The following is a 15,093-nucleotide window of genomic DNA, read 5'->3' as shown; positions in this document are numbered from 1 at the left end:
ATATGTTGCATACCCGAAGAAGGCAGGGATCGCGAGACGCGTCTATAAATAGAATGTCGGGTTTCCGATTGTAATAATAGTAACGCCTGTTGTTAAGCTGGGCCCCGTCTCTAATATCACAATATAGGTGCAAGTTGGAGACACGCACAGAGAATCTGATTACGCCTGTTTGTCTGCGCACCGCTCTTGACTGGACTCCTGTCTACTTAAAGTGGTAAGCTGGACCCCGTATCTGATATCACAATGTAGGCGCAAGTTGACGGCGCATAGGAAACCCCCGCTCGGAACCAGCTTATTGAAGAGGACAACGCGCACAAGGAGCCGGGAACCAGCTCAAAAAGTGCTAATCTTGCGTCGCGTACCAACAGTGGAACCAGTTTAGCTCAGCTCGCAAGTCACATATAAGTATCTCGTTCAAATACCTGAGTATATTTTATTCGCTCTAAGTTTACTGACAAGTGTATGATAAATATTTTTCTCGCATAGCACAATTTGGGGGTGTATTCGAAAACCTGCGAAATGTTCATGCAAAGAATACGCTAGACTATGTTTACTATCATTTCTCTTACATATTGATATCTTGTACGTAAAATATATGAAGAAAATAATTTTGGAAATTTAATTTCCTACAATTAATTACAACTTAAAGTTTGAAGGTCTTTCCTGCACCAGATGGTGGCACATCTAACAAAATGACTTAAAGTAGTTTGTGACGTTTCTCAGTGGAGGCTTTTGTAGAAGGGTAGCGCTTCGTCTAAAAATAGCGACCAATGAAAAATTACATAACATAGTGTATGTTTAATATTTCGAAGGCGCTCACAGCCATCGTCTCATTGGCCTGTACCGGCTCCTATATTGTGATATTGGAGACGGGGCCCAGCTTGTGATATTGGAGACGGGGCCCAGCTTAAGTCACATAGTGCGATACAAGCTCCTCACAGCGATAGTACGTTCCCGGAGCTCTCTATACTATCGCTGCCACCAGTCAAAACTCCCCACTGTGAATAGGTGGCCACAACCATGCTTGGAGTTGAACTCGCAACCGACCGTTATGTTTACAAACAAGTGACGACTGTCGTGACGCCGAATACACTTATCGCTGCTAAATTACTTTCTTCGTTTGTCAATTTGAATTTCTGTTTCATTAAAACTATCGTGTTATTGATATAGTAAGAATGTAAGGGAGAAGTTGGTTGATTTTCCGTTAGTCTGCAATCTCGAACCAATATGATTATCAAAACAACAAAGTGAATTCATCTGGAAAACATGGTCAGTCGTAAACCTTTTCAAATTGAAATATGATGGCATTCCCAGAGACATAAACAAAAGTATAAACGTTACTACATATGAGGTTGGAGGGCAAATTTCAAGATTCTTGAAATGGCCGCGCCCACACTGGTGGCAGCGATGTTACCGAGAGTGTAACGAAGGTGTCACGCGCTGGGAAGGAGCTTGAGTGCGATATTAGTGACGGGGCCCAGCTTTGTGTGAGCTTTTCTCAGACGGACGGTTTAGACTGAGCTTCTGTCTAGTATATTCTGTAAGCGCGTCCGCGTTTTCCAACAACAGTATCAGTTTAGAATATCATGATATATTTTGCAAAAACATATAATTAAGTAACTTATATAACTAGTGGAAGAAAAAAACGCCTAATTGATTTACAAGATATCTACAACGCAGGAACCTAATTCGTTGTAAATGTTCTTATCAAAATTGCATGACGGAGAAAGCCGAGAAACTGTGATTGTCAGAGGCTAAGCCAATCAAATCTATAGGGTCGTTCGTTGGGGATTCCCCAAAACAAAATTCCCTTGGATGTTTTACGTTTTAGAAATCACCGGTTTACACAGATATCTTCGAATTTTTGAAATGACACTGATCGTACCGTAAGGAATACACACGTGAAGTAACCAGAAAGATTGTAAGTACAGAAATATGTTGGCAAACTGACTCCGGTGTACGGGACTCAAGACTAGCACCCCTTACACCACTTTGAGTCCAATTGACATTTGTAATTTGACAGGACATGAACGTGTGGATGGAGTCGTTCTACACAGATGTTACTCATTATGTGTTCATTGTTTCGCTTGTGGATGAACATATTCACTGTGTACCATTAAACCGATCAAAATATACACCTAACATGTCCCAGAGTCGACTTTATGGTGGTTAGTGGTGAATATTAGGAAAGGATATAAACCGGAAGAACAAAAACTTTTTGTGTTTTCTCAAAGACGTATAATCAGAGACGATATAGTGGTCTCTGGTATAATGTACACGTCTTTGGTTTTCTTTACTTTTTTTCACATTTTTCCACAATCAATAACAAATATATGCATGGTAAGAAGTGTGATAACTAGAAGATGGACATCTGTTTGATGTGATGATGACAACCATTGTCATTACGACCCCAAAACCCATGGGCATTCCAGCTGGGTACTATTGCCAGGCGAAAACGGCACCCTATTTTTTAAACTTACATGGTCGCTTGCAAACACCAATAATTGTGAAATGTTTGGTTTACTAATATGGATTTAGGACATCTATTAAACGCTACAGGTTTTATTGATAAATTTTACTGTTTGTACACAGGTGGAACAATGGTGTAAAAATGAATATGTTACCCTTTGGAGTGATATGTTAAGAAAGGAAGAGGGGCGAAATCGTAGAAAACAGCTTTTATATGGATAACTTTTTACTATATCATCTTCATATCATTTATGTATAAATTCTGTGATAATTCGTCTCTCATAATTCTATTGAATGGTTCTGTACATTTTATCTATGTCAAGTTGTACAAAGCTGTTTTATGTATGTACAGAAGTGAGACGTTAATAAACTATTGTCTGTCTGTCTCTAAGTCTGTTAATTAACATTAGAAATTAGCCTCTACTCCAACTATATTCAAACTTAGCCTATACGCCTAACCCAACTTACTGTGAAAACATAACATGCCTTGAAGTAAAATAAATGAAATTAAACTCACATCGTCTCTTACAAACACCAATGATAGTGAAATGTTAAAACTATAAAACTGTGAAGAACTGTATATATGTCAATGTATGTTAACAGGAAATAACATGTAAATACATCAAATAATATGTAACAGATAACATAAATCAGATATACTACTACAAAATTAGTTCTTATCGTTATTAAAAATAGAGGTGCCGTTTTCGCCCGTCACATAGTTGCCGTTTTCACCAAATGCGGTGCCGTTTTCGCCAGAGAAATGGGTGACGTTTTGCTGAGGTGCCGTTTTAGCCTGCACCCAGCACAGAGTTGGGGTATGGCTAGCATTAGTCCCTGCCAACCTATTCTGGTTAAAAGTGGTAAATAAATGGATTGAACTCATGCTCAGTGACTTGGGTGATTGCATTACTTTGTACTTGACGGCATGGGATCGTTGCTCATGATTTCAATCACTGGCTTGTCTGGTCCAGATTCATAGCTAGACTAGCTATTGCGAAGTTCTGCGTTAAAGAACAAACAAACAAACAAACATGTCTGAAGCTGGCCTAAATGGGTTTTTTTTAAGGTAATAACATGATATGACATTAGTTTAATCCATGGTCTTATATTTTTGATGTAATACATTCAATGTAGGCCATTATATATTCTCATCAATAATTGGCAAATATGGTTGCCAAAGAGAAAATGAAACTGTCTGTATCCAATAATAGAACTACAAGGTGGAAATACCACTGCCTGATGGGGGGTTGTTTGTAGCTGTTACCACTTTATGTAATACATCTTGGGCCATCTCTTTGGGATCCGTGAAGATTCCGGGGTAGAATAGGTCTTCAGCAACCCATGCATGCTGTAATAGGTGACTATGCTCGTCGTAAGAGGCGACTAACAGGATCGGGTGGTCAGGATCGGGTGGTCAGACTCGCTGACTTGGTTTGATGCATGTCATCGATCCCAATTGAGTGGATCGATGCTCATGATATTAATCACTGGATTGTCTGCTCCAGACGCAATAATTTTACAGACCGCCGTCATATAGCTGGAATATTGCTGAGTGCAGCGTTAAACAACAAACCAACCAACCAACCATCACTTGGGCCACTATTTTATTTTATGGTTTATTGATAATAATTAACAAATTTGCATGGGTAAGTCGAAATAAAAGTAAACAGTATGTTTCTAGTTTTTATCTTTATTTGGAATTAATTTATAGGTCTGTCAAACTGGTTACTATGATGTTGCGGGGGCACGGGTGGCCTAGTCGTCTAAGGTGCCGCAATTCGCTGTGCAGAGTTGCGTCCCTTGGGCATGCCATAAACCTATTGTGGGTTCGAATCCCGGTTCTCCCCAATTAAGTTTCTAGGTTTGTCAGCACCATACCCGTGCTCGTGGGTTTCACCGAAGTGGTAAACGTCTGAGACCTGCATCACTTCAGGCTTTCCTCCCACATTAAGCTGACACGCCGTGATATAACTGGAATACTGTAAAAAGCGGCGTTAAACCCAACTCACTCACTCACTCACTCAATATGATGTTGCTGGAATATTGCTAAAAGCGACTTGAAACACATACTAATATCAACATTAATCATCACCATTTCATAGGTATCAGAGAAAGTCATCAGCAGTCATAAATACATAATCCAGGGCAGGTCCTTGAACTTTTAAGGGATTGATTTCACAGAAGTGGTCACAGCTGCTGCAGTACAAACATCCTGGTCCATCATCTGTTGCTACTGGCCCACTCTCCTAACCCAGGCTGTCATTCACTTCTATACTCATGATAATTGTTAGATTAGAAACTGACATTCACTTCTATACTCATGATAATTGTTAGGTCAGAAACTGAAATTCACTTCTATACTCATGATAATAGATCTCAAACTGACATTCATTTCTATAATCATGATAAAGGGATATGATCATAACACAGTCATACAAGGAAATAAATAACATTAGAAATTATTTGTATGTTGTTTAACACTGCACACAACAATATACACGCTATATAATGGCAGTCTGTAAATAATAGAGTCTGGGCCTGACAATGATTGAATCCACTGATTGACACTATAAGCATCAATCTACGCAATTGAGATATGATGACATACATCAACCAAGTCAGCGAGCCTGACCACCCGATCCCGTTAGTTTCCTCTCAGGACAGGCATGGGTTGCTGTCAGAAGATCAATTCTAACCCGGATCTTCACAGATCATTAGAAATTAAGATCAGTGTGTGACATATGGCTTCATAAAAATATATTTTTGCCCACTTACATCAATTTCTGCATGAATCATTTTGAATTCTCAATAAGTCGTATTAAGTGGTATGTACCAATTCATATGTTGTGAGATGTTTTATATATTATGATCATCGATGATTGTTTACATTTCTTTGGAATTTTGCCATTAAACATCTAATATTGATAAGATAATTATTGGGATACAATTTTGTAGTTCTCCTCGAGAATAGGGGCACGGGTGGCCTAGTCATCTAAGGCACCGCAATTCGCTGTGCAGAGTTGTGTCCCTTGGCCACGCAAGAAATCTATGATTGTTGGTTCGAATCCCGGTTTGCCCTGATTATGTTTCTAGGTTTGTCAGCACCATATCTGTGCTATCGGGTTTCACCAAAGTGGTAAACATCTAAGACCTGCATCACTTCGGGCTTTCCTCCCACATCAAGCTGGCACACCGCGATATAATTGGGATACTGTTTAAAGCGACATTAAACCCTACTCACTCACTCCTCGAGAATAAATGAGTTTATCATGTTTATTAAACTGAAATTATTTCTTGACAACTACTGCAGTCTCAGAAAAACACAATTGTCGAATGTCAACAATCTTCAGCTATGACATCAGTTTCTAGTGTTTTGTCATTTTGTTCTTGACCGCCTCTGTGGTCTAGTGGTAGAGCGTCCGCCTGAAGAGAGGAAGGTCTGGGGTTCGATTCCCTGCCATGTCTTACTGAAAGATGTTAAAAGATGGTACTTGTTTTTACCCTGTCTGGCGCTAGGCATTAAGGGGCTAAAACAAGGACTGGTCGGCTCGGAGTCAGTATACTGTGTCTGAGTGGGGTATTCATGTTAAACTGCGGCATGGTATCTCAGTGAGCTAGCTCTATAAATGGGCATTAGTCCGGACTAGTGCTAGCAGCCACACAAACACACACAAGAACATGCACATCGCTACATAAATGCAATAATTTTGGACACGATGTTAAACCCCATTTCACCCCACCTCATATTGTTATGTAAGAACAATAAGATTTGAATGATGACCACAATGCCTTCTGGATGACGTGAGGGAAGTGATATTTGCACTAGTGCACATACAATTTTTATGAACAATCAAATTACGACAACATTAGGCTGTCATTGCCTTACCTGCATTAGGCCTTGAAATGTGTCGTAAATTAATTTGTGAAAAAAGACACTTAATCATCAATAAAAATATCATATATGAGGCTTAATAAAATAAAAGAATTGGTTCTCAGGCAATAGTATTTGAAAATATAGTGCGGGCGGGCAGTGTCTTTTTTTGCGTTTGAGGGGTGGGTTGTGTGTGTGTGTGTGTGTGTGTGTGTGTGTGTGTGTGTGTGTGTGTGTGTTCAAACTAGTATGTAACCAAATAAACAGTTGTGTAACCAAATAAAATGATGTGTACAATCAAAGACGTATAACATCTTTGGTACAGTCAACCTGGGAAAGGGCCTCGCTACATAAATGTATTCCTTGATGAGGAATATAGTGTCTGACTGCTGTTGGACAGATTTTTTGGAATATTTAAGGATTTTTTGGGTTTTTTTTAAAATGGAAGTAAAAACAAAAAGTGCCTGAGAACCAAGATTATTATTTTTTTTAGCCTAAAAATACACCTGGAATATTGCTGAGTGCGGTGTTAAACAGGAAACAAACAAACAAAATCCTAGTAATACTTAAAAGCTAACAATGTCTTCCCACTATGAAGTGTAATTCTATGTGCAGACATGATCAGTGTGATCTCATCTATAGACCGGTAAACCGTTAACATGGTTGAGAATAAGAAATGTCTCCTCGCCCAACCAGTTGACAGCATACCTCCTCTTCTGGTGCCTTGAATTTTTCAAGTGTTTTTAAATACTGATGGTGTTTATAAAGATAAGCTGTAATATTTTAACATGGGCTAGCTGATGGCCTGCATAACATTGCACTGTTTATGAAATATATCATCTTGCAATCATCATGATCATCATTAAACATGTCCCAAATGTCTCAGCTTACAGAAATCAGAAACCGAAATGAATGACAACAATCCGCTGACTCGTAAGAGGAGAATGGAGGAGTTTATCAACAGCAAGATTGACTACAACGGCACAGTCACCATCACCTTTCAGCAGGACTTCGCCTTCTACTCCCAGGTTTTGCCAGCACCCTCACAGCGCCAGGCAGCTGACCAACGAGTCCTGGACACCGACATGCACCACGACCTGCAGCAGACCAGAGTGCTCAACTGGTGTCGAACAGCAGACCCTGTGTTCCCCCTGCAGACTAAGAGTGAGTACACCCAACATTTTGTACACTTATGGTCTGCATTAGACCTGACTACACAACTGGTGTCGAAACCACAGACCCTGTGTTCCCCCTGCAGACTAAGAGTGAGTACACCCGATGTTTGGTACACCTATGGTCTGCATTAGACCTGACTACACAACTGGTGTCGAACCCAGACCCTGTGTTCCCCCTGCAGACTAAGAGTGAGTACACCCGATGTTTGGTACACCTATGGTCTGCATTAGACCTGACTACACAACTGGTGTCGAACCCAGACCCTGTGTTCCCCCTGCAGACTAAGAGTGAGTACACCCGATGTTTGGTACACCTATGGTCTGCATTAGACCTTACTACACAGCTGGTGTCGAACCCAGACCCTGTGTTCCCTCTGCAGACTAAGAGTGTGTACACATGGTTAGTGTATCAAATGGAAAATTGATACCTCATTTAAACCAATCAGAATCAAGCATTCTTCAATGTCATGGTAGAAATTGTTATCAATCTTACATTTAGGACCAATACTGAGTGAGTTGTGTTTAACGCCGCTTTTAACAGTATTCCAGTTATATCACGGCGTGTCAGCTTAATGTGGGAGGAAAGCCCGAAGTGATGCAGGTCTCTGACGTTTACCACTTCAGTGAAACCTACGAGCACGGGTATGGTGCTGACAAACCTAAAAACATAATCGGGGCGAACGAGGATTCGAACCCACAATCATAGGTTTCTTGCCCAAGGGACGCAATTCGGCACAGCGAATCACTGAGACGACTGGGCCAAACGTGCCCCCTTTAAGAAAAATGTAGACAAATGCTGTCAACATTTCAGGCGATGGCAACTGCCTGTGTCATGCCGTCTCCTCCTTCATCTGGGGCGTGGCTGATGACAACCTCACGCTGAGGAAGCTCATTAACATTGCTGTGGACACCGAGAGCAACAAACGGAGATGGCGGACCCAGTACGAGAGGCAGACGGACACGACAAGAGACAGTATGAGACTGAATGGAAACGTAAGAATGACCATTTTTCAATTTGCTTAGACATGCAACTTACCTTCTCTGAACTAGAATTATTGAGTCTTTTAAAGGTCTTTAAAAAGGATACACATAAGGAAGAGAATTTAATTATGTCAACTTCCTTATTTCTGAGGGACACAACGTTTCGGAGTATATGCTTACTCCGGCATCAGGTTAAGAAGTAATAATATACTCTGAAATGTTGTTCCTCATAATAATGAAGTTGACATCCATAGATTCTCTTCCTTAGAGTTATTTAGTACATAGACTCCACTATATCAATATTTTAATGCTGTTCATGAAGTTCATATTACAGCGACAGTAACTAACATTTTTATTCCACTCGTCCTTATAATGATAACATATAGCAACACCCTTAATAATGGCAAAATTCTACTGGATACCTTAACTACTGGGCAGTTTGGCAAGGACTACAGGACTAGTGCCAATTTCTGATGCTGTATTATATTTATAAAACATGTTATTGTTGACATGGTGACCTTGTTGGCTCCAGAACGTGGTTTTCTATAAAGAAGATCATCGATATCATCACTACATCTGTGTTATAAGATGTTGATAATAAAGAGATAACAACATATCTCTGTGTCTCCTACTGATTGTATGAAATTTGTATCTAAATTCATCTATTCCCTCCTTGAAATACAATCATTCCGGGCCCAATTCCACAAAGTGATTGTAGTGCAACGACAGTCAAAGGCTATGTTAAAGTAAGGTAGTAATATTCACCTTTAGACTACAATAGCTTTAGAATGGACTTCTGGTACTAAATTAGAGACAAGTTCACCTTCGATAAATTCTATTTATTTCCTATCTTAAACTGGTAATGAACTGGACACAAATTTTGAGTGACCTACATTCTAGGTCAGACCTAGTCACTGCTGGTTGTTCAATCCTCTAGTAGTCATTGGATGCATTTATCATGCTTATTGATGTAGTATTTAAGCCTTAATTTCTATCACATTCAGTAAGATTTGGTCTTCTTGATTTAATAATATTAAATATTCATCTACATTTCATGAAGTTTGGGATTTTGGAGTCAGGTTTGATTTTGATGCTATGGAAATACCAGACTACTAACACCTTGTTTATATTGGCACAGTTTCATGAAGATAACGTTAGTGTGTTGTTGATTTTATCCCAGTACTGGTATTAATATTAATCAATCGTGTTTCCTTAGAAAACAACACATATGTTGGGAAAATTCCAAATTGCCACGACGGAAAGGTAAAGCAATAACAGCAAATCATTGAATGAAGCCCTTGTGATATCTAAGGCATATCATGTGAACAGCATGTCTTAAAAGTTAAAGCTTTGTTTCGTGTAATCTTTTGAGACATAGTCATGATATATTTGAAGCAGAACTTTGGGCCCCTGCTTTGAGACAAAAATGTTTCATTGTTTCACAATGTTTAGATTGAAAACGGTTATATGCGCCAGACATGTCCGATTGGGAATCTCAAATGTCCGATTTAAAATATTGCGTACCAGACATTTAAATTTTTCTTTCCGGACATTTTAAAAAACAAACAACGCTACCTTCGAGGTCCAAATAATTGATGAGCGTTATCGTATCCCTTCAACGACATCAGGTGAATAAACAGGCATAACAAACTTGGTCTCGTCAAACGTAATTCAACTTACATAGTACCTGAAATAATGCCAATGCAACATTAAATTTAAACTCACTCACTCATAAGATAGTACCTAATGATTCTCGTAACTTTTTTTATACTATCCATGAAATTGGTCATGCAGAGGTATTATGTACAACCGGCTGCTGTTGTTTTGGCAGGACTGGGAACAGGAATGGAAGACAGTCGTCATGACAGCAGCACCTACGCGGAGCATGATGGGAGTTGTTCCATACTCACACCTTGAAGCTATCCATATCTTCACTCTGGCCAAAATACTGAGGCGTCCCATCATAGTACTTGCAGATGTTACAGCCCGTACCCTGTCTGGAGCCAGTCTGCAGGAGAGTGACATTGGTGGCATCTACCTTCCCCTGGACTGGCCGGTGGAGAAGTGTTCCAAGTACCCTGTAGTGCTGGCCTACAACCTGAACCACTTCTGCCCACTCCTGCCACAGAACGCCACCAGCTCGGAGAAGGTCCTCTTCACAGTGCCCATTGTGACTCATGACAAGTCTTCTCTGCCCATCAGATTCCTTTCAGAGGAGGAAGAGAAGAATGCAGCGCGGATTCTTAAGTCATACTTGAAAGTAAAAGAGATAGGCGTATCCACAACTGAGTCCATGTCTCTTGTGCTGTGCACAGATATCAAATATGTACCTCTACCAGATCACCTGAGGGTGCTTGAGCAAAAAGTTCCGAGTGTGCCAAAGAGCACTTACAGTCCCAGGGCTGGAGTTGCTGCAGCCAACTTTGATATGGCGCTATGCATCAGCCCAGGTTGCAAGTTCTATGGTTCCCCAGCAACAGGTAACATGTGCTCAGAGTGTGTGGAGAAGTATCTTCAGCAGAAGCCACCCCAGCCTCTTGCAGAGCCTACAGCTCCTCCCGCCTCCATGCCTGTCGCTGCAGAGTACATTGATATGTCTATGATGGGTGAGACTTGTACTGGAGGCTGTGGATATAGGTGCTCTGTCAACACATATCCTTATTGCCATGAGTGCGCAGAGAAAAGGAGAACCCAGGTGTCAGGCTCCATAATTCATCCCAGTCCTACTGACATCTCTGAGACAGGACCGAACGCCATCTCTTACCAAGAACCTGGAGAATTTTCTGAAGCAGGACCTACTGCCATCTCTGGACAGGGATTGGGCACCATCTCTCAAACAAGACCTGGTGCTACCTCTCAACCACGACCAAGTGCCACCTCTCAACCACGACCTAGTGCCACCACTCGGCCACGACCTAGTGCCACCTCTCATTCAACCATGTCCACTGAGGATTATCTATTTGGTGCTGGAGGTGGTTCACAGCAGGGATTCAAGCGACCTGGAATGTCATCCTGTACAATGGAAGGATGTCTTCAGCAGGGAAAAGCAAACCTTGGTGGACGATGCGACAAGTGTTACATGGGAGAGGAGGGGCTGAAGCATATCTGCAGCACTCCAGGCTGCATTGGACCCCGAGTCCATGATGGATTCTGTCAGCAGTGTAGGTCAAACCAAACTGCTGTCCATCGTCCACCAAAAAGTGGATCAAGAGAAGGTAGCCCGGGAAGGATAAACCAGCATTCAACTGGACTGGCAGACAAACACGAATCAGAATCAAGTGAACAGGAAGGTAACCTCAGTTTACTGGAATCTGGATCCAAGTGTAACGCTGAGAGTGTGAAACTAATGGTCCTGAAAGGGCCTGAAGATAAGATAGCATGTGCGAGCCCAATGTGTAACGCACTCATCTATCCTCCAAACAAACTGTGCCAGAACTGCATTGACATACTGAGGCAAAGCCAGGCACTTCAGCAGCAGCAGCAGCAGCAGCAGCAGCGCTCACACTTAGAACAACTCCAGCCGACCGTGGTGTCTTTGAAGCAAGAACTGCCAGGATCAGCCAGAAGTTCAGGTGAGTGGACAGGTGCAGGGACATGTGCGCAACAGGGTTTGTCTTACACACTAGTCCAGTGGACAGTTGCCACAGGTGCAGGGGCATGTGCTCAACAGGGTTTGTCTTACACACTAGTCCAGTGGACAGTTGCCACAGGTACAGGGGCATGTGCTCAACAGGGTTTGTCTTACACACTAGTCCAATGGACAGTTGCCACAGGTACAGGGGCATGTGCTTAACAGGGTTTGTCTTACACACTAGTCCAGTGGACAGTTGCCACAGGTACAGGGGCATGTGCTTAACAGGGTTTGTCTTACACACTAGTCCAGTGGACAGTTGCCACAGGTGCAGGGGCATGTGCTTAACAGGGTTTGTCTTACACACTAGTCCAGTGGACAGTTGCCACAGGTGCAGGGGCATGTGCTTAACAGGGTTTGTCTTACACACTAGTCCAGTGGACAGTTGCCACAGGTACAGGGGCATGTGCTTAACAGGGTTTGTCTTACACACTAGTCCAGTGGACAGTTGCCACAGGTGCAGGGACATGTGCGCAACAGTGTTTGTCTTACACACTAGTCCAGTGGACAGTTGCCACAGGTGCAGGGACATGTGCGCAACAGTGTTTGTCTTACACACTAGTCCAGTGGACAGTTGCCACAGGTGCAGGGGCATGTGCTCAACAGGGTTTGTCTTACACACTAGTCCAATGGACAGTTGCCACAGGTACAGGGGCATGTGCTTAACAGGGTTTGTCTTACACACTAGTCCAGTGGACAGTTGCCACAGGTGCAGGGACATGTGCGCAACAGTGTTTGTCTTACACACTAGTCCAGTGGACAGTTGCCACAGGTGCAGGGACATGTGCGCAACAGGGTTTGTCTTACACACTAGTCCAGTGGACAGTTGCCACAGGTGCAGGGGCATGTGCTCAACAGGGTTTGTCTTACACACTAGTCCAATGGACAGTTGCCACAGGTACAGGGGCATGTGCTTAACAGGGTTTGTCTTACACACTAGTCCAGTGGACAGTTGCCACAGGTGCAGGGGCATGTGCTTAACAGGGTTTGTCTTACACACTAGTCCAGTGGACAGTTGCCACAGGTACAGGGGCATGTGCTTAACAGGGTTTGTCTTACACACTAGTCTAGTGGACAGTTGCCACAGGTGCAGGGGCATGTGCTTAACAGGGTTTGTCTTACACACTAGTCCAGTGGACAGTTGCCACAGGTACAGGGGCATGTGCTTAACAGGGTTTGTCTTACACACTAGTCTAGTGGACAGTTGCCACAGGTGCAGGGGCATGTGCTTAACAGGGTTTGTCTTACACACTAGTCCAGTGGACAGTTGCCACAGGTACAGGGGCATGTGCTTAACAGGGTTTGTCTTACACACTAGTCCAGTGGACAGTTGCCACAGGTGCAGGGGCATGTGCTTAACAGGGTTTGTCTTACACACTAGTCCAGTGGACAGTTGCCACAGGTACAGGGGCATGTGCTTAACAGGGTTTGTCTTACACACTAGTCCAGTGGACAGTTGCCACAGGTACAGGGGCATGTGCTTAACAGGGTTTGTCTTACACACTAGTCCAGTGGACAGTTGCCACAGGTACAGGGGCATGTGCTTAACAGGGTTTGTCTTACACACTAGTCCAGTGGACAGTTGCCACAGGTGCAGGGGCATGTGCTTAACAGGGTTTGTCTTACACACTAGTCCAGTGGACAGTTGCCACAGGTGCAATGTGGCCATTTATCAGGGACAATAAGTTTTACGTAAACTAATTGGCCATACTTGTTGAAAATATATTGTCTCTGTGTAACTAATGTCCGCAGACACTTTCTTTGTGTAATTATTGCCATGACACATTATAAGATTTTTATACATCATATCATTTCAGTTTGGACAAAATTGTTTGAACTTACACTAAAATTTGCTTGGACTAACATTGGTCTGGCCTCCATGTTTACTGAAGCAATAGAAATTTGATTTTCATGACTGACGAGAGGCATATGTTAATTAGTGATATTTTGTGTCTTGCAGAAAGAAGTAACAACAGTGCCCCACATGCTGTCAGACAGCACATGGTGAAGGTTCCTCTGGCAGAGAGTCAGCGTCCCAACTCAGCGCCAATAGGACGGAGGTGCCTTACACAAGGCTGTAGCAAGTTCGGTGACCCATCCACTTCTGGCAGATGCAGTGTCTGCTGGATGAAGTTCATCAACCCTATGACACATGGGTCAGTAGTGGCATCACCTGACCCCGAGATGAACGCTCTTGGTGGGGGTCAGCGAGAAGATCCATTCCAGGCTATGATGGCTCGGATAGTCAGCCAGAAGAGGAGTCCTACACATTGCAAAAAGTCGGGGTGTCCTAACTTTGGCAACCCCAGCAATGAAGGCTTCTGCAACAGCTGTTACCCATCCTACATCCAGATGTCAAATAATTTGTAAGTGATGTGAGGTGGGTTTATGCCACTTGTTGCAATAATCCAGCCTAGTCACAGCGGGGTACACGGGAATGGTATGCAAACCATTTTTTCCGTGCCGGAACACAAAGCCCAAGTTTTGTTTGTTTGTTTGTTGTTTAACGCCGTATTCAGCAATATTCCAGCTATATGACGACAGTCTGTAAATAATCGAGTCTGGACCAGACAATCCAGCAATTTGGATTGATGACATGCATCAACCAATTCAGCAAGTCTGACCACCCAATCCCGTATTCGCCTCTTACGACAAGCATAGTTGCCTTTTACGGCAAGCATGGGTTGCTGAAGACCTATACCTACCCCGATCTTCACGGGTCAAAGCCCAAGTATTCATCATAACAAGCCAATGCTTTCACCATTGGGCAATGCCACTTCCCTTTTGTAGATAAGCAGGCACCCACAAGTATGTAAATGTTGATGGTCTGTGTTACTGTACCAGTTGTTACTTATTTTACCAACTGAAGAATCTGTTATAGTTTGTTATGTATTGTCAATACCTTTGTAAATTGAAGTTTCTGTGCCACTTGGTATCTGTAATACATTCATTTGATATGTTTA

General features: G+C 42.5%; 1 protein-coding gene across 1 annotated transcript; it reads left to right on the top strand.

Moving 5' to 3' along the window:
* The first annotated feature begins 1,760 nt into the window (after window positions 1-1,760).
* On the top strand, window positions 1,761-15,093 carry LOC139474241 (tumor necrosis factor alpha-induced protein 3-like). Its single transcript, XM_071257164.1, has 5 exons — window positions 1,761-1,921; window positions 7,230-7,507; window positions 8,330-8,511; window positions 10,331-12,071; window positions 14,091-15,093. Exons 2-5 carry the CDS (start codon window positions 7,252-7,254, stop codon window positions 14,498-14,500), a joined length of 2,589 nt encoding a protein of 862 aa, XP_071113265.1. The 5' UTR covers window positions 1,761-1,921; window positions 7,230-7,251; the 3' UTR covers window positions 14,501-15,093.

The sequence above is a fragment of the Haliotis cracherodii genome, unplaced genomic scaffold (assembly GCF_022045235.1).
Source record: "Haliotis cracherodii isolate W230 unplaced genomic scaffold, xgHalCrac1.p SCAF_3, whole genome shotgun sequence".
Taxonomy (NCBI): Eukaryota; Metazoa; Mollusca; class Gastropoda; order Lepetellida; family Haliotidae; genus Haliotis; species Haliotis cracherodii.
This window is presented reverse-complemented; position numbering and strand designations above follow the sequence as displayed.